The following is a 21,442-nucleotide window of genomic DNA, read 5'->3' as shown; positions in this document are numbered from 1 at the left end:
AATAGTCTTGTAATTAAATAATTAAAAATGATTTGATGTCAAGTACTAAAGCTAATCCAGTATTTTTATTTTTTTAATTTTAGAATGAAGTTTTGGAAATTGCTCTGGATCAAAAGGGACTTACCAATGATAGAAAAATTGCTTTCATTGATAAAAATAGAGATCTCTATATCACCTCAGTGAAACGATTTGGGAAGGAAGAACAAATTATCAAACTGGGTAAAATAATTGTAATACATTTAAAATTTGGATTACTTTCAGTTTTCTTTAGGTCTGTCATATATTATACTAAATAGCTTACTTGTTTGAATGAATCTGTGAATAGCGGTTTGGTCTCATAATATTTCTTAACTACTTAACTCTATTTTAATAGCAAGTCTTTAGCTGCTACAGCTAAATTGGCATTAAAAGAAAGACTTGCAAATTAAAAATATAATGGTTCTGGGTATAATATTCAAATATTTCCATAAAATCTTATGTGAATTTTTGCATTTGTTTTCACCATTGTATGATCAGAAAATAGACTCATACCTACCAGAAATTAGATGGGGTCTTGTATGTCAGCTGATTTTAAATACGTATTTTTAATACTTTTATAGTGGAATTAATAGTACATTAACATTCTTTTTAAAATAAGGAACAATGGTGCATACTTTGGCATGGAGTGATACTTGCAATATCCTTTGTGGACTTCAAGATACTCGCTTTACAGTGTGGTATTACCCCAATACGGTTTATGTGGACAGAGACATTTTGCCTAAAACATTATTTGAAAGGGATGCAAGGTAATATTTTACTGCGTAGAATTGTTTATTGTGGTAACTAAAACTCTAATAGAATGTCATGTCTTTGCCTCTAATTGCAATCCTGCAGGGTTATCTTTCACTTTACTCAGTCAACTAAGTAAATTGTTCAGCTAAAGGTAGCTTAATGAGATTTAAGTAATGGAATCAAGTTGAAAGCGTCGTATAATACTATTATATTTATTTGTTTGTTCCTTATATGATACAATTTTCCTTATATGAACATAGTTTTCAAGCTTAATGTTGTTTAATAGTAAGTCAGGTAGTTTTTTTCAATGTTGTTTAGTGATTTTAGTATAGGCACTCAAATTTTTTCAATGATACACAACCTTGTGACAACCTTTATTCTGTCCCAGATTATTATTGACCCTAAGACTTGCAGGAATGTATGTGTCTCTAGAATTGAATTTTTAAATTAATATTAAAGATAGAAAAAATATATATAAGATTGAAAAGTTTTAAAAATTTTTTTATGTGTCAGAAAATTAAATGTATTTATATTCCTAAGTTCTCTAAGAAATAGCAAGGAGGGGCTGGCCCCGTGGCCGAGTGGTTAAGTTCGCGCGCTCTCGCTGCAGGCGGCCCAGTGTTTCGTTGGTTCGAATCCTGGGCGCGGACATGGCACTGCTCATCAGACCATGCTGAGGCAGCGTCCCACATGCCACAACTAGAAGAACCCACAACAAAGAATACACAGCTATGTACCGGGGGGCTTTGGGGAGAAAAAGGAAAAAATAAAATCTTTAAAAAAAAAAAAAAAAAGAAATAGCAAGGAGATCTTTCACCCTTGACAAAATAGGAATACAAAAGCTTCTCGAAGTCCAAACCTTAGCTTAACTTTCAAATATACTTTGAGTTCATTTTTAATATTCAAGTTCACAATCTTAGCAAAACCAAAGAAGCATCATTTAAAAAGTATTTAAATTAATGAAGAGAAGTTAGTCTCTTTACTCAAAGTTCAACTCTTTTTTGTTATGAGAAAATAATCTTGGAATCAGCTTAATTTTCAATGGTTTATACTTTTAAAAGCTGAAGCTAAGTGATTTAATCATTTGTGTGATTTGCCTGAAGACTTAGGAAAAAACGTTTGTTTCAAATGCTTTTAGGCATAGCTCTCAAATATGTAATAATTTTTGCCATGTTTAAGTTTGTACGCTTTGCTCCGAGTGCGTATAGCAGGTTAGATTCAAATGTTTACTTGAATGTATATACATTCTCCCTGGAGTTAAGTTTTTTGGGAGTGCGTTTTGGAGGTTGGAGACTTCATATATATGTCAGGAGTCAACTCTTGATATTTAATATATACGAAAAATTTTGCTCAGAATATAAATTGCACTTTGCTTTTTTTCAACAGTGAATTTAGTAAAAATCCCCATATTGTAAGTTTTGTTGGAAATCAGGTAACTATAAGAAGAGCTGATGGCTCCCTGGTTCACATCAGCATATCACCGTATCCTGCCATTCTCCATGAGTATGTAAGCAGTTCTAAATGGGAAGATGCTGTAAGACTTTGTCGCTTTGTTAAGGTACCTTAAATTTCAGATCCATATTTGTTTATTGTTTATTAGTTTGCTCAATATCTTCGTGCAAAATGAGAAATGCTAACAGCTAAGAGCTGGAAAAATTACAAAATGGGATCACATTTTTTTTAATCAGTGAAGACATGAGTGATACAGGGGGGTAGACGTTGCTGTGTGATTTATTCTCTGAAGTAGTTTTAATTTAAGTGAGTTGTTTTCCCATACTGGCACATATAAAAATCTCCTGTGGAACTTTTTTTATAAGTCAGATTCCCAAGCTCTCCCCCTCTCCCCTCCAGACATTCTAATTTATTAGATCTGGGGTGATGCTAGGCGTATTTTTTAAGTTCCTTAGATGGTTTGTACAGCCAAGCTTAAGAACCTATACTTTAGGTCAGCATTTCCCAACTTGGTGAATCCAGTATTTTCCAAACATATTTGACCACAGAACTGTTCTATTTTACATTGGTTAACATCCCTTAGAATACACATTTGTGAAATGACTTTCAGATGCCTTTCCTTACAATGGGTTGTTGGTGGCAATTTGGTATATTAGCATTGTCTGAGAACCTCACTATTTCTCTGGTTCCCGGTAAGTTACATTCTTTCACATCTCATCAAAAAGGCTGGAGAGTTTATAACTTTGAGTTACCGTAAAAGTATATCATAAATTCAAAAATAAATCTTTGGTAATTAGAAATGAAAATTTTCAAAACAATTTTATTCAAAAGCGGTTCTCTATGTGTTATTATTTTAACAAAGTGCCACAGTGAAATTTCCACATTATTAATTTATTAAATTATTAGTTTTTCCAGTGCCATGCTCAGTAATTTTTTATTTTTCATTAAAATAGAATTTTATTACATTTTAAATCACTGTTTAAGGCAGTTCAGCTATGTAGTTAAAATAGTTGTTCTTCTCTTTCACTTTAGGAACAAACCATGTGGGCTTGCCTAGCTGCTATGGCAGTTGCTAATCGAGATATGACTACTGCAGAAATAGCCTACGCAGCAATTGGTGAAGTAAATAATATTTACTTATATGTATATGTTGTGTGTTTTTTATTACCATAATTTATTGTATTTCTGTTACTATCCACTTCAAATTTTTTTTTTAGATTGATAAGGTTCAATACATCAATTTTATAAAAGATCTTCCATCTAAAGAATCAAAAATGGCCCACATATTAATGTTTAGTGGGAACATGCAGGAAGCTGAAATAGTACTTCTTCAGGCTGGTCTTGTTTATCAAGCCATCCAGATCAATATTAATCTCTACAACTGGGAAAGGTAATAAAAATATTTTTCATCAATTCTAAAACCTGACTGATCTTAATGTATTCTTCTGTCTACCACTTAGTAAATTACATTTTCCATTGTACTTAATAGTTTTGTAATATCACTGAAAAATTTATTCCCATTTGTATTTTTGAATAGTTTGCAATTAAAGGTTCATGCCTTCTTTCAACTTGTGATTGGTTGGTAGTTGGAGTGTGAAGAAGAAAAGAGAGTCTAGGATGTCTCCCAAATTTCCGATTTCAGTAATTAGATCATGGTATTAATATTAGCAGATTTGGAAGGGCATATAATGAGTTCAGTTTTAGGCATGTTGGATTTGAACTATTTGTGAAGAAATATGTGATAATATGTAGTTGATTAATGGAGCTGGAGCTCATGAGGAATTTCAACTGGAGATGTAGATTAAGGAGTCGTCAGCAAATGAATGGTAGTTGAAGCCAGAAGAGTGGATGCAATTGCCTGTGGGATGTATGGCATAGAAGACATTAAATACATTTATGGGATGGGTGAAAGAAGAAATATCCACTGAAAGCTTGAGATAAAGCAGTCAGACAAGCAGAGAGAAGGGCCAAGAGAGATTTGTGATGCTAAGGAAGAAAGATGAAAGGATTTGTAATGAGGAGTGGTCAGTAGTAACTTTCCCCCAGCATAAGGCTTTGGGACAGATTGCTTTCTGAGACAGAGTGGCATGCTGCTCTTCTCCCTGACATATTAGGTTTCTCTACTCATTCTCTCAGGTATGTATCTCAGTGAACAAGGTTGTAGTGTTTATAGACACCTGAACTTACTATGTTATAAAATTGACATGCTTATGTTTCCACATTCAGAATGTCTTTTATTATCTTTCTCTGGACTCAAAAATGACCCATAAATCTTCCAATTATAGGCCTCTTATTTCTAGTTCCCTTAGATTAGAATTTTTATAGATATCCTATTTCTGTCTTTCCCTTGAATAGAAGTAACAAAAATGACAGATAGTTAATTTTGTTATTGACATACTGTAGTCTCTTTATTTATGCACTAATGATCTAGACACTTCATACAATTCAGCCACTCTGTTTCTTTCCTTTATTTATATAAATTCATTGTCATTGTTTAGCTGTACAAAGGATCATGAAACATGTCTTTGGTTTTATAAACATGAATAAGCCATTGTCCTTGTCCTCAATTTATTCAGAATTCATAAAATTTAAAGTAGCTAGTCTGGAAAGAGATAGTATGAATAATATTTTTTGAACTCTATATTAAACAACTAATAGAAAGTTGTATATAGTGTTACCAAGCTATGAGTTCTATGAGAAAGAGGGAAGAATATAGCATATTTATAACTAGTATTTTTGAGAAAATATTTATGTTGGCACTTGCAGCTTAGCCTCTGCTCCTCCCCAAGGGGTGGCGGGTGGCACTCATGATCTGAGACTTCAGGAAACACAGCAGTGCCAGCAACCCAGCCCTCAACTTCTCCCCAGGCAGCAGCAACCCCAGACTTTCCAAAAGCAAGAGCTGCATCCAAAACACAGATATTCTAGCAGGGATGGTGGTTCCCTGACCTGAGGTTTCAAAAAGTGCGTGGGAGAGAGAGATGAGAGGCAGCAGGAGCAGCAGCATCACTCGTGGCTCAGCCCCTGCCCCTCCCCCAGCAGTAGCGGTGGCACCCGCAACCTGATGCTTCAGGAGTCACAGCAGTACCTGTGACCCATCCCCTAATGGCGGCATTCCTGACACCAGCCCTACCAGCAGCAGGGGCTGCACACAAGACCCCGGGACTTGTTCACTGGCAGCAACACCCATGAACCGAGTGCCTCTGGTAATGGTACTGCCAGCACCCCCAGATAACCTGGGAGCAGCAGCACAGGTGGTGCACGGGGCAGCAGCACCTGAGCCCGTGGAGAGCCCACAGAGAGCCAGTGGAGAAACATGAGACCCAGGCGACCCTGGAAGCAGCAGAGGTGCTTGCAGCCTGTGACCCCAGTGGTGACACCCACGACTGCGGGGACATCATAAGCAGCAAGGCAGCAGCAACCTCACAGGCACAAGCAGCACAAGAGGGCATTGGCGATGCCTCTGGCAGAGGCAGTGGAGGGTGGAAACTGCAGGCTCTGAAATGCAAGCAGAAGCAGCTCAGAATCAAAGTAACCAAAGCCATGCCCAAAGAAGAAAGGCGGGTACCACCATGAATGTGCTGGCAGGGGATGAACTCATCACCCACCATGAGGAAGCACAGCAACACACAAAACAGCAGTAAAAGGACAACCCTCTAGAGACCAAACTGGAAGTCACAGAAGATTGCGATCTAACTGACAGAGAGTTTAAAATAGCTGTCATGAAGAAACTCAGTGAGTTACAAGAAAACTCAGAAAGACAGTTCAATGAGCTCAGGAATAAAATCAACAGAAGGAGCACTTCACCAAAGAGACTGAAACTGAAAAAACCCCAGAAATTCTGGAGATAAAGAACACAATTAATGAGATGAAAAAAACTAGAAAACATTAGAAATAGAACAGACCATATGGAAGAAGGGATTCGCAAGCTTGAAGACAGATCTAGAAATGATTCAGGTGGAAGAGGAGAAAGAACTAAGATTTTTTAAAAATGAAGAAAATGGAGAAATATCCAACTCAGGAAAAGCAACATAAGGACAATGGGTACCCCAGAAGGAGAAGAGTGGGAGAAAGGAGCAGAGAGCTTATTCAAAGAAATAACAGCTGAGAACTTCCCAAAACTGGGGAAGGAACTGGATATACAAGTCCATAAAGCTAATAGAACCCCTAATTATCTCAATGCAAAAAGACCTTCTTCAAGGCAGTTTACATTAAAACTGCCAAAAGTCAACAACAAAGGAGGAATATTAAGAGCAGCCAGAGAAAATAGCATACAAAGGAACCCGCACCAGGCTATCAGCAGATTTCTCAGCAGAAACTCTACAGGCCAGGACAGAGTGGAATGATATATTCAAAATATTGAAAGATAAAAACTGTCAGCCAAGAATACCCTGTCCAGCAAAGTTATCCTTCAGATATGGAGGAGGAATAAAGGCTTTCCCAGACAAACAAAAGCTGAGGGACCTCATCGCCACTAGGCCTGCCGTATAAGAAATGTTGAAAGGAGTCCTCTTACCTGAAACAAAAAGGCAAAAGCTTATGCAGCTTTGAGCAAGTGATCAACAGACAGCGAGAATCAGAAAATTGAGCTCTCTATGAGAATAGGTCAGTAAACACTTAATTATAACATAAAGGCAAAGAAAGCATCAAAAATAAGTAAAACCACAACAAACAACATAAAAAAGGATAATTTGTGACAACAAAAACATGAAAGGAAAAGGACAGAACCTGCATAGGCTGATGGAGATAAGATGCTATTAGCAGAAAAGGACTATCTCATCTATGAGATCTTTTATACAAACCTCATGGTAACTACAAAACAAAAATATCAGAGGAGAGTCACAAATCACAGAAAAAGAGGAAACTGAGAAATGCATCACAGAAAACCAACAAACTGAAATGGCAGACAGAAATACAAGGAAAAAGAAACAATGGGAATATAGAAAAACCGAAAACAAAAGATAAAATAACAGTATTAAGGTCTCATATATCAAAAATCAATGTAAACATAAATGGATTGAACTGCCCAATCAAAAGACAGAGTAGCTGGATGGATTGAAAAACAAGACCCAACAATATGCTGCCTCCATGAGCCCCATCTCAGCTCTAAAGACAAACATAGGCTCAGAGTGAAGGGATGGAAGATGATACTCTAAGTAAATGGCAACCAAAAGAAAGTGGATGTAGCCATACTTATATCAGACAAAATAGACTTCAAGCCCAAAAAAGATAATGAGACAAAAGTGGACATTATATAATGATAAAAGGGACATTCGCCCAAGAAGACATAACACTTGTCAATATGTGCACCTAACATAGAAGCACCAAAGTATATAAAGCAACTATTAATAGACCTAAAGGGGGAAACTGACAGCAACACAGTAATAGCAGGGGACTTTAACACCCCACTTACATCAATGCATAGATCATCCAGACAGAAAGTCAACAAGGAGACATTGGGCTCAAAGGAAACACTGGAGCAGGTGAACTTAATAGGTATGTATATAACATTCCATCCCAAAGTAGCAAAATACTCATTCTTCTTAACTGCACATGGAACATTCCCAAAGATAGACCATATGTTGGGAAACAAAACAAGTCTCAATAAATTTAATAAGATTGAAATCATATCAAGCATCTTTTCCTACCACAATGGTAGAAATCAACTACAAGAAGAGAGCTGGAAAAGTAACAAATATGTGGAGACTAAACAACGTGCTACTCAACAACTATTGGATCAATGAAGAAATAAAGCAAGAAATCAAAAAACGCCTGGAGACAAATGAAAATGAAAACACAACGTACCGAAACTTATGGGATGCAGCAAAATCAGGACTAAACGGGAAATATATAGCAATACAGGCCTATCTTAAGAAACAAGAAAAATATCAAATAAGCAATCTAACACTATACCTAAAAGAACTAGAAAAAGAAGAGCAAATGAAGCCCAAAGTCAGTACAGGGGAGGAAATAATAAAAATCAGTGCAAAAATAAATGAAATAGAGACTAAAAAGACAATAGAAAGGATCAATGAAACTAAGAATTTGTTCTTTGAAAAGATAAACAAAATTGACAGACCTCTAGATAGATTCACTAAGAACAACGACAGAGGGCTCAAATAAATAAAATCAGAAATGAAAGAGAAGAAATTGCAACAGATATGACAGAAATATGAAGGATTATAAGAGAATACTGTGAACAGATATATGCCAACAAATTGGATAATCTAGAAGAAATGGATAAATTCTTCAAATTATACAACCTTCCAAAACTGAATCAAGAAGACATAGAGAATCTGGACAGATCAGTAGTAAGGAGATCAAAACAGTAATTGAAAACCTCCCAAACAAAAGTCCAGGAGCAGACAGCTTCCCCGGTGAATTCTATCAAACATTCAAAGAAATTTTAATACCGATCCTTCTCAAACTCTTCCAAAAACTTAAAGAGGAGGGGATGCTTCCTAACTCGTTCTGTGAGGCCAACATTACCCTGATACCAAAACCAGACGGGGGCAACAGAAAAAAAGAAATTACAGCCAATATCACTGATGAACATCAATGCAAAAACCCTCAACAAAATATTAGGAAATCAAATACAGCAATGCATTAAAAGGATCATACACCATGATCAAGTGGGATTTATTCCAGGGATGCAGGGATGGTTCAACATCCTCAAATCAATCAGCGTGATACCCCACAGTAACAAAATGAAGAATAAAAATCACCTGATTATCTCAATAGATGCAGAGAAAGCATTCGACAAGATACAGCATCCATTTATGATAAAAACTCTAAATAAAATAGGTATAGAAGAAAAATACCTCAACATAATAAAGGCCATATATGAGAAACACACAGCTAACATCATACTCAATGGTAAAACCTGAAAGCTATCCCTCTAAGAACAGGAACCAGACAAGGATGCCCACTTTTGCCACTCTTACTTAACATAGTATTGGAAGTTTTAGCCAGAGCAATTAGGCAAGTAAAAGAAATAAAAGGGATCCAAAGTGGAAAGGAAGAAGTAAAATTGTCACTATTTGCAGATGACATGAGTCTATATATAGAACCCCCTAAAGAATCCACAAAAAGACTATTAGAAATAAATAACAAACACAGTAAAGTTGCAGGGTACAAAATCAACACACAAATATCAGTTGCATTTCTATACACTAATAATGAACTAGCAGAAAGAGAAATCAAGAATATAATCCCACTTATAATCACAGCAAAAAGAATAAAATAACTAGGAATAAATTGAACCAAGGAAGTGAAAGACTTACACATTGAAAATTATAAAACATTGTTGAAAGAAATAGAAGAAGACAAAGAAATGGAGAGAGATTCCATGCTCATAAATTGGAAGAATTAACTTAAAGTGTCCATACTTCCTAAAGCAATCTACAGATTCAATGCAATCTCTATTAAAGCCCCAATTACATTTTTCATGGAAATAGAACAAAGAATCCTAAAATTTATATGGAACAACAAAAGACCCCACATAGCCAAAGCAATCTTGAGAAAAAAAGAACAAAGCTGAAGGTATCACACTCCCTGATTTCAAAATATACTACAAAGCTATAGTAATCAAAACAGCATGGTACTGTTAGAAAAACAGACACACAGGTCAATGGAACAGAATTGAGAGCCCAGAAATAAACCCACACATCTATGGACAGCTAATCTCTGACAAAGGAGCCAAGAACATACAGTGGAGAAAGGAAAGTCTCTTCAAGAAATGGTGATGGGAAAACTGGACAGCCACATGCAAAAGAATGAAAGTAAACCATTATTTTACACCATACACAAAAATTAACTCAAAAGAGATTAAAGACTTGAATGTAAGATCTGAGTCCATAAAACTCCTGGAAGAAAACGTAGGCTATACTCTTTGACATAGGTTGTAGCAGTATCTTTTTGAATGTCATATTCCCTCAGGCAAAGGAAACAAAAGAAAAAATAAACAAATGGGACTACATCAAACTAAAAGTCTGCATGGCAAAGGAAGCCATCAACAAAATGACTGGACAACCCACCAACTTGGAGAAGATATTGCAAATCATATATCCAATAAGGGGTTAATATCCAAAATATGTAAAGATTTCATAAAGCTAAACAACTCAATCAAAAAATGAGCAAAGAATATGAACACACATTTTTCCAAAGAAGATATGCAGATGGCCAACAGGCACATGAAAACATGTTCAACATCACAAATTATTAGGGTAATACAAATCAAAACTACAATGAGATATTACACACATACACACGTATAGAAAATGGCTATAATTAACCAGACGGAAATAACAAGTGTTGGAGAGGATGTGGAGAAAGGGGAACTCTCATACACTGCTGGAATATAAATTGGTGCAGCCACTGTGGAAAACAGCATGGAGATTCCTCAAAAAATTAAGACTAGAACTACCATATCATCCAGCTATTCCGCTGCTGGGTATTTATCCAAAGAACATGCAAACACTAATTCAAAAAGATATATGCACCCCTGTGTTCATTGCAGCATTATTCACAATAGCCAAGACTTGGAAGCAACCTAAGTGCCCATCAATGGATGAATGGATAAAGAAGATGTGGTATATATACACAACAGAATACTACTCAGCCATGAAAAAAGACATCATGTCATTTGTGACAACATGGATGGACCTTGAGGGTATTACACTAAGCGAAATAAGTCATACAGAGAAAGACAACTACCATATGACTTCACTCCTATGTGGAAAATAAACTCATGGGTAAGGAGAACAGGTTAGTGGTTACTAGAAGAGAAAAGGGTTGGGGGAGGGTGAAAGGAGTAAAGGGGTGCATGTGTATGATGATGGATAAAAACTAGACTTTCGGTGGTGAACACGGTGCAGTCTATATAGAAGTTGAAATACAATGATGTACAACTGCAATTTATATAATGTTATAAACCAAAGTGACTTTAATAGGTAAAAAAAAGAGGAATGCGGGCTTTGGAATCAGACCTGGGTTTGATTTCTGGTTCTGCACTTAACCAGGTCTGTAATCTTGGACAGGTTACTAAGGCTCTATAAGCCTCAGTTGTTACATTTAAAATAGTGATAATAACAAAAGCCTCATGTTTATGGCAGGATTAAATGAAATGGTGTGTGGAAATCTCTTAGCATACTGCCTGACACAGAGTAAGCCTTCACTAAATGATAGCTATTATTCGTATTTTAAATATTTTTTGAGTGTCTCTTTTGTGCCAGGTTTGAGGCACTGGGGATACAGCAGTGAACAAAATGGACAAAGTTCTGTGATGACAATTCTGGTTCTAAATGGTGTGGCTAAGATAAAAATGTAGAAGTAACATGGATAGATAGTTGGATCCAATATAAGAATCAACTTATGACAGCATAATCCAAAGAACGACCTGCTTAGAGAATAGAATAATCCCCGTCTGCGAACATATTCAAACATAGGATGAATGATAAAATTATGTGATCGATTAATTAGTTAATTGCTAGACGTCTTGCATGCCTATCTATATAGACAATGGTCTTTTTAAAAAGATTGTATATTTTCTTCACATGTATTTCCCTTTTTTTCTAGGAGTGAGTATGTAATTATTCTCATAAATTAATACTTGCAGAACTGGCTTATATTATCAAATAGTGTTTTTCCTTTTCTTAACTTTGAGTGTTGTGCACATTCCAGGAAAGGCTGGCAGGGCTTGAGTGTCTGTGTCGGCACATTTGGTATCTGTGTAGACCGAAGCTCTACTTGGTGGTAGATTTTTTGTATGTGGGAGGGGTGGGATGGTGATTAAGCTGTCTGACAATTTGGATTTGTTGAATTTTCGTTGCCTTTCTCTGTCCACTTCATGAAGTCCAGCAGGGAGTGGGATGTACAGGTGTGAAACCAGGAAAGGTCCTAGACGCTGAGGGAAGCCACTGAGGGAATTACCAGGCTCTAGGAGTAGTTGAGGCTGTGAGGATGGCTAAGATGACCTACGAGGATTTAAAGAATGAAAAGGCAGAGGGAGTGCAACAGGCAGATGTCTCCTGGAATCCAACATTTAATGGTCTAGTTTAAGAGGAGAATTCATCAGAGAAGATCAGGAGGGCACAGAAAGATGGAAAATTTCAAACATATACAAAAGTAGAGAGAATAGTGTAATGAATCCCCATGTACCATCACTCAGCTTCAACAGTTATGTATAATCTCTACCCCTCCTCCACCCCTCCCCTGCCAGTTTTTAAAGCAGATCTCAGTCATCATATCATTTTACCTGTAAATATTTCGGTATGTATCTCAAAGTTTTTTTAAAATCTAGCCACAATACCATAGTCACACTTTAAAAAGTTAACAATAATTCTCTTGTGTTCTTATTTCTCTGATTGTCTCATAAATGTTTTGCTTTGTTTGAGGATCCAAAAAAGATCCATACATTGTGATTGGTTGATATGTTCTTAAGTTTTTTTTAATCTATAGTGTCCTTTTCTTTTTGTGTTTTCTTGCAATTTTCCCATTGCAGAAACTGCCTATAGGATTTCCAATAGGCTGGACTTTGGTGCTTGCATCTTTGTGGTGTCATTTAACATGTCCCTCTGCCCCTTGAATTAGCTATAAATTGGTGTTGAATCTAGAAACCTGATTAGATTTAGGCTTAAATTTTGTTTTGTTTAAAGATTGGCATCTGAGCTAACAACTGTTGCCAACCTTCTTCTTTTCTTTCTGCTTTTTCTCCCCAAATCCCCCTTGTACCTAGTTGTATATTTTAGTTGTGGGTCCTTCTAGTTGTGGCACATGGGATGCCACCTCAGCATGGCCTGATGAGCGGTGCCACGTCCACACTCAGGATCCAAACCAGCGAAACCCTGGGCCCCTGCAGTGGAGCTCGTGAACTTAACCACTCAGCCACAAGGCCGGCCCCTAGGCTTAACTTTTTTTTTTTCCTTTTGGTAAGGCTCCCTCTGAGGTATTGTTGTCTATATTTCCATAATGACTGGTTGTCTATCTTTTTGTGATGTTAGCAGCCGTTGATGATCATTGCCCAGATCCATTAATTAATTATGGTGATATTCTAGAATTCTAGAAGGATAAAATTTAAGTATTGGATGAAAAATATATTAGATTGCTTTTAAGATCCCTGAATTTCAATACTCGTTTAAATCCTTTAGAAGAGAACAGATTTTATTTTGTTGACGTGTTATTCCGTTTGAGAAGCACAGTCTTGCTGGTTTGTGCTTCTGTCATTCATATTTGAATTTGAAAATTGCCTGCAACCTACTAAGATGCAGCCCTTGGAGACCTGTAGGTAAGTGAGTTATCTGCTTGGCGTTCACTTGGGCATTTGGTGGTAGTCTGTTCTCAAAAACTGGAATTAAAAGAGGTAGAAACTAGAAACTCCAGGTATACATATTGATCCTTTATGTAAGTATTAATAAAAATAATTTCTCTACTTCTGCCAGTTATATAAAGTGATTTTGCTTCATTCAAGTTATGTAAAAAATCATATTTTGAAGTTATAGCATCTTTGTATATAACTTGTTTCTATTTAAATCAGAGAAGGTACATGGATTTATTCCAGTGTCACATTTGTTTGGTTGCCAAATAGCCCTTTTAAAGCTAAAGACATACTGTTCCCATAACCCTTACACAATCTGGAGTGAATTCCCTCCTCACTGTGGTAAGGAGATATTTCTTAGCCAGTATGTGGTTCAAGAGAACATTTAAAATAGTGCATATCATTTGAATGTTTACCCTTAGCCATTGCTCTTCAATCAGATAATGAATACATATTTGATAATAATGACTGTAGTGATAGATGATACTTAGTATCCAGTATCTAAATGCAGTATTAGACATCATATTCTATCCTTTCTATATAATTTCTCTCTATATTATACAATCCTTTGATGTTCCATAACAAAATATCTCTTTGGAATTTTCGAAAAGCCCCAACTGAGAATACATGCGTATGTACTCCCCACTGAGACTACCTCTAGTTTTAGCACTCAAGAACTACTTCCCCCATCACATACAATCATAAAGAAAGAATGGGAAATGGAATTTCTAAGGTGCCAAAGAATATTTCACAGGAGTGTCCACTCACACGTGCACCATGGAAGCAGAACCTTAGGGACACGTAGGGGGCGATAGGCAAAAGGGTTAGAAGGATTAAGGCATCTTTACTTCTATTTCTCATCTTTGGAGCCTCTGTGAATTGTTTTCTGCCTTCTCTTTTCTTCCACTTTTGTTCCTCTGTATTCCAGTACCTCTATATTCTTTTCTGTGTATCCTCTTTTTCTCTGAAAGACTTAAAGTCACAGAGGAATGAGGGAAACTTGTGGGGCATTTGTGATGGGTAGCAAATACTGGCCCTTAGATTTGGCAATATGGTTTATATGTATATATTTTTTATAAGAAATCACTGCTGAATTTTGGCAATATAATTTGTATAATATGTGACTTCATTTATTTTTCATTTTAAGTCTGTAATCTCTCTCTCAATTGTCTATCAATTGTCAATTAAGACACAGAGCATATCTAAAATACTTTTTAAAGTGACTTTAGGTCAAAACAAAGCATGCTAAGAAGGAAACAGATTTTCCTTCTGAAGAGTCATATGTTGCAAAAATCTAGTCAGTAATCAGTCTTGTCTAAAACAACAGATTTATAATAGCTGGCTCTGATAAATCATGACTGGCCTATTCAGAAGTTGTATGTCATATTAGAAAGCAAGAGAACTTGAGAAATACTGTACTTGACTATAATGATGGCCATTTCCCATACTTTAAAACAAGATGACAGAGGACAGTGTAGGAGAGCTATACGCTACTGGATTGCTCCTGACTCAACTAATGTGAGTTATGCCCAGGATTACGGGCTGAGATGCTGTCCAAATCCTACATACAAAAATAGGCCTGGAACTGAGGATTAATCCTTTAATTTCCCTCCAAATTATCAATATGTAGATTTTGTGTCTTTGCTTGTACTACTGATTTCAGCAATTCGTTTAGTTCTCATCTATTTAAATAAAATATTACCTTAAAAATAATAAAAGATATCAGTATTTGAGTATTGAACAGAATAAATTTGCTGCAGCCTTAGAAAAATGATTAAGATAGTTGAACCACTTACCATGGGGGTAAGTTCATTCACTTGAATTTCATTATGATTTCAATGAATTTTTCAGTGAACATTTACGATATATATACTGTGTAGTACTCACCAAAGAGAGAGGAAACCCAGATCTCCCTTCAGTAAATGTATAGGTTAGTGGAGGAAACAGACTCATAAATATAATAATTATAATATACTGTAACCAGTGCTTTAATACTAGTATGTATAAAATGTTATGGAGCACAGTCATTTATTTCTACAAGGGGAGCTGGTGAGGGAGAAGAGATTGTGTTTCATCTGTGCCTTGCAGTGTAAATAGGACTTGGCGAGATGGATGAGGTGGGGCCTGATGTTCCATGCTGAGGGGTGAGTGCAGGGAACAACCTGGACCACTTGTCCCTCCTCTCACCCCAAAACTCGACTGCCCATAAAGGCTAATCTAAGCAATGCTGATAATCTGTTTCATTTCTCATTATAGGGCACTTGAATTGGCTGTAAAATACAAAACACATGTTGATACAGTTCTTGCTTACCGTCAAAAGTTTTTGGAGACATTTGGTAAACAGGAAACTAATAAACGATACGTGCAGTATGCGGAAGGCGTAAGTATTATACAGTATTTTATAATAATGTATATGTTTTGTAAGTAAATATAATAGTCATCTTAATGAGATAAAATTTGAATAATTTGTACCATTATCTCTGAAAAAAATTACTTTTTCGCTTTTGATGTTGTAGCCTTATTTTGACTATATAATTATATTAATAAATTTTTTTTCTGCAATCTTACAGCCAAGTTTTGATTAACTCCAGTCTGTTTTCATCATATTCAATTTGTGTTAAGTTTGGGTACTAATTGATATTTTTAGATAAACAATATAAACGGCTGGGATAAACGCTTTTAGCTCCTGAATTTTGTCTTCTATCAGCTTCCCCCTCTGCTCCAGGGGAGATATATAAACACAAAGGGCATTGGCCAGAAATAGATACTTTGTCTCTTTGCAGAATTAGGGAGCTTGGTTGCACCTCAAGAGGGGCCTAGCCTCGTAAACTTCACCAGCTAGAACCAAAGAAGGCTAACACTTTGCCTCTCAAATTTCTACCAGAATCTCACATTTTGTCAATTCAGTTAGAATAAAGGCATTCCATTACATATCAACTCACAAGGAGAGCCAGAACAAGAGAGTTTGCCCAAGTGCCTAAAGCAGAACTGATTGTGGCCACCTGCTCAGATATTTGCTCAGACTGCAGAAAGAGAGTTCACCTCTAGCCATGTAGATCCAAGAGACTTGTAATCCCAAAGTAGGGCCAACCTTGCTCCCAGCTCTGTGAACCAGTTGATTTCCTTAGCCTTTTATTCATTCAGAAAATATCTATGAGTGCTCACTCTGGGCCAGGTACTACGCTGGGTGTTGAATCAGATGTGGCTTCTGTCTTTGTGGAACCTATAGACTGTGTGGGATTCTCCTCCTTGCGGATAGAATACAGTGGAATGTCCTGCTGCATCCTAGGGGGCAGGATAAAGTAGAGGAACCTTGGGAAGAGGAAAGAAAGTAGGAAGAAGGCACCTACAGCTCCTACTTAAAGCCAGCAGTAGCCGTTGACCATATGATTAGAAAAACTCAGTCTTTCCCCTACTGTGTAGGGAAAAAACCAGTTCTTCCCTACTATGAGTCTTTCACCGCGAGTCTCCTTTACTATTCGCACAAAACGCTTCACTTCAAGTCAACTTCCCAGGGAGGCCTTCTCTGATCACGATATTTGAAATACAACGCCCACCCACCTCCATCTTCACCCCTGGCACTCACTCTCTTCCTTCCTTGGTTCCAAAACTCTTCCCACTTCTGACATAATATATATATAATTATCATTATCATGTCATTATCTATCATATATATATTCTGACATTATATATATATATGTCTTCCACTATTATTTGTCTTTGTTTATCTCTCTATGAAGACGGGGACTTCTGTCTTTTTGTTTATTGCTTAATCCATGCACCTAGAACAATCCTTGGCGTATGGTAACACTACATATTTGTTGAATGAGTAATTGCATCGTATAGAGAAGGTATGTGGGTTGAGGAATGAAAACACTTGCTGGTGGTGTTAGTGAGAAGTTTATGAAGTATAGTGGGAACACAGACACATTACAGGGGCCTGGGGAGAGAATGAGAGTCAGGAATGAGAAGAATGAGGGCGGTAGCTTGCAGGGAGACAGAATAGAGAGGGAAGGATGATGAGGAGCAGCCAGTGAAGAGAGGAAATTGAATATGTAAATCATAATTGAAGGCGTATATTCTAGAGGAGTCAAAGAAGATGGAATCGAGGACTTCATGTGAAGAAGTTGTCCTGAGACAGAAAGGAAAGAGACAAGGATGGCACAGATGTAGGTAACTTTGTGTGAGGAAGGAAATCAAGTGAATTCATGCCTGCTGGCCACGGCACCCTCTGTAAAGCAGGAAGCTGATTCCAGCTGAGAATAAGCGAGATGGGGCAGAGGATGGAGAGCCATTTGGTATGATTTTGAAATTACTTCTGTGTGAATAAGAATTTACCAGGAACTAAAATAAGATGTAGCAAATAGTACTGACACTCCCTCTAGTAGAAAGGATGTGTTTTAGGGTAGAAGTCACTTGACAGCTTGAGTACATCCTTATGGAAAACCCACAACTGAAAGTACTCTATTACAATGACTAAATTATCAGTAGAATATTGTTCTAAAACTGGATAAATGCCAAAGTGAAAGTGAAACATTTATTCTCGGTGGAATAGCTGTCCCCTGAGACCCTCAGTTATACTACAGGTAAGTAATATAGATGTCATCAGTCCACTTGATGGACTTCTGCTGCAACGGAGCAACAGTTGTTCAGTCAGTGTACCGTTAATATATGGTTTATTGTGATTGATTCGAGAAACATGCGTAAGTCAATTTAAGGCTGGAAGAAGGCCAAGGCGTTCATCAGGTTTTGTCTTTCTCTTTGCAAATGTTTTGTTAGACATAGAACTGACTGTTTTGCCATTTAAAAAATATGAAGTTCTGGCCTGATTGAAAAATGAGTCTTCCAAATAATCTAATGTTTGCTCTGCCTTTCACTGAGCTGTCACTTGCATTTTAGCACAGACATTCATCTTCTATGAGTAAGAGGGAGTCTTTTAATTCGTTCATCTCATATATTTTAGACAAGTATATGGAATTATTATTTTTTAAAAAGTGACCAAAAATATCCACAAATTACTTCATAGAGATTTACATAAAGGATATTAGAATAAAAAAGAACCAAATACTTAATTTCATCAGCTTCCAACACAAAATAAAAGAGGCATGAAGTCCTGTTAAGGTTAAATTAATCTCTCAGTTACTTAAGATGAGTCTGTTCAAGCAGCAAGTCGTACCTCAGTCTGGTTTATTCCCACTTACTCCACTCCACTCCCCTCCCTGGAGGTAGAAGCGATTCCCTTTTGCCTCAGTCTCAGGAGTTTGGGTTTATTACATAGTAAATCAGAGTTAGTTTAATCTAGGACCCAATTTTTGCCCTGTTTTGCCTGAGAGGACATAGATTCCTAAGTGAGTGAACTCCAAATTATTTTAAACAGTAGAATGCTTTTTCCTAAGGGAATTTTTCATAGACCTCGGGGCAGAGTCCATTTCTAACACAAGTCTAACGAGCTTAGGGAAGGGGCAGGGCTAGACTGGCAGGGGCAGAGGAGCTGCGTCATGGGTCAAAAGGAAGCAGACGGATAAAAATGATATCACTTTTCAGTTATTCTTTTTATGTGTCTCCCAGCTTTGCTTTCCAGCTGCTTCCTCAAATATTTTTTCATCGTTGTCTTCACCACCACCATGTCTTTATATTACTTTGAGAGTTGTTGCACAGGGGTTGCTTTTGCAGAATATGCTCAGGGGGAGGAAAGGCTCCCTATCTTTCCTCGTAGCTAGGCGTCTGATGGGAATCTCGGTAAATAAGCGGTCTGGAGCTGACCCATGTGAAACATGGCGTGGTGGCCAGAGCCCCGTGCATTTCCCTCTTTTTGGAGGAGAGCAGCCCACCTTCTCTCCTCTGTCCCGGAGGCGCTGTTTAGCTGTGCCTTTTATAAAATTGCTACAACTAGATTTTGGTCTTTTGAATCACAGTGAGAGTCTTTGCTTTCTATTGTGATAATTGTTCTATTTGATCTTACTCTTAAACCTATTTTTTTTTTTTTTGAGGATTGATTCTTAACTTTGCTTTAATGTCTTTTTCTCTAATGTTTTGGGAGTCATACAGTCTATTTTTGTTTACTCTTGTTTACCTTGGGCTAAATAGAAATGTCCTATACTATATACGCATGTTTCTTCCTTTCTTTGATTGCAGCTCCAGATAGACTGGGAGAAGATCAAAGCCAAAATTGAGATGGAAGTTGCTAAAGAACGAGAACGATCATCAAGTAACCAGTCCAGTCAGAATACAGGTCTGAAGCACTAATGTACTCACCTTTAAGAAGGTCTACCTTTTGAGGCTAATTCTGATTAACCAAGGATAAGCATGTTTTCGTTGCTAAAGAAAAAGGCAAAATCTTTAAGTATAAGCACTTACTGTATATTTAATACTAAAAGTATATTCAGAAAGACTAAGCACAAAATCATTGACATAATTTCATCTTTTATATTTTTTAGTCCAATAATTAGCAAAATAGGCCTATATATTTATGATCCACCTGTGTATGTTGCTTACATTCCTGTGTTTTACCCGTTATTTTATCCCTGAATCTTTCAGCAGGAATAAATATTAATGCTGATAATAAAACATTGGACTCTTTAACATGTTGCTATCATTAATTTCTATTTCACCTCTAAATCATAAAGTGCTCCAAAAGTTTAGTTATACAACAAAAATACGTGAGGATGAATTTATGAAAATATATAACGATACATGTACTTGTACACCAATGTTCATAGCAGTGTTATTTGCAGCAGTAAAAAGGTGGACAAAAAAGATATCTGTCAACAGATGAATGGATAAACAAAGCATTATACACATACAGTGGAATGTTATTCAGCCTCAAAAAGGAATGAAATTCTGACACATGCTACAAAATGGATGAACCTTGAAAATATTATGCTAAGTGAAATAAGCCAAACACAAAAGGTCAGATATTGTATGATTCCACTTAGATGAGGGACCTAGATCAGGCAAGTTCACTGAGGCAGAAAGAACAGTGGTTGCCAGGGGCTGGGGGGAGCGGCACACGAGGAGCCAGCATCTCACAAGTTCGGGATTCCTGTATGGGATGAACGACTTCTGGGAGTGGAGAGAGGGGCTGCTTGCACAGCATTGTGAATGTCCTTTATGCCACTGAACTGTATGCTTAAAAATGGTTAAAATGGTAAATTTTCTATATATTTTACCATAATTTTAGAAATATATCTAGAATCGGCAAGAAATCCTCATTCATCTTCTGGCTTGAGAATGTTCAGGCGCTAGGCCCTGGAGTCTGAATTTGTGAAAATCTCCTTAAATGACAAACCTGTTTGACTAGCCTTAATTCAGTATGTCCCCAAATTATTATTACCACAAAAGCTTTTTAACATTAACACAAATACTCCTTAGAAAGTCTTCCGCGACGCCGTTTTTTGGAAATGGTATACTGGTGAATGGATATATGCATATGCATGAGAAACTGGTTACTTCTCTCACCTCCATTTTAATTAATATATCCAGGTTTTGATTATGCAAGTGTTCCTGTCTTTTCAACATACTCCTTTTCTTTTCTGGAGTGTTGTAATATTCTGTTCTTCATCCAGATGCTGGGTATGAGGGTGTGTTCTGTTTGTGAAATACTATTGAGCAGTTTACTTATAAGTTGTACCTACAAGTTTATATATGTTTTCTATATTATGTTATATTTCAATAAAAAGTTTAAAAAGAAAAATGGTTAAAAGGGTAAATTTTATATTATGTTTATTTTACTACAATTCAAAAAGTCAAAAAATATAATGAAATATGCCTACATTCTAACAACAGTTCTCTGACACCAACCAGGTGTCCTACAGTTCAGTTCAATTCTGACACTGAGTACCCAGAGTTAGTGTCAAGTCCCACAAGGTAAAGGACAAGATCCCCAACTAGACTGCCCAACCGCAA

The 21,442-nt window shown here is 36.8% G+C and overlaps 1 protein-coding gene across 4 annotated transcripts in view; it reads left to right on the top strand.

Moving 5' to 3' along the window:
• Positions 1-21,237, top strand: part of IFT80 (intraflagellar transport 80) — a 141,572-nt gene extending 120,335 nt beyond the window's left edge. For all 4 annotated transcript variants that reach the window (XM_070509760.1, XM_014862760.3, XM_070509759.1 and 1 more), the window contains 7 exons: positions 84-219; positions 638-785; positions 2,158-2,329; positions 3,256-3,345; positions 3,441-3,613; positions 15,794-15,917; positions 19,673-21,237. In XM_070509760.1, the coding sequence (XP_070365861.1) occupies positions 84-219; positions 638-785; positions 2,158-2,329; positions 3,256-3,345; positions 3,441-3,613; positions 15,794-15,917; positions 19,673-19,783 (954 nt within the window). In that variant the 3' untranslated portion in view covers positions 19,784-21,237. The remainder of the gene's footprint in view (positions 1-83; positions 220-637; positions 786-2,157; positions 2,330-3,255; positions 3,346-3,440; positions 3,614-15,793; positions 15,918-19,672) is intronic.
• The last annotated feature ends 205 nt before the right edge of the window (positions 21,238-21,442 follow it).

This window comes from Equus asinus, chromosome 5, assembly GCF_041296235.1.
Source record: "Equus asinus isolate D_3611 breed Donkey chromosome 5, EquAss-T2T_v2, whole genome shotgun sequence".
Taxonomy (NCBI): Eukaryota; Metazoa; Chordata; class Mammalia; order Perissodactyla; family Equidae; genus Equus; species Equus asinus.
Note: the sequence above shows the minus strand (reverse complement) of the source record. Positions and strands in the feature narration are given on the sequence as shown.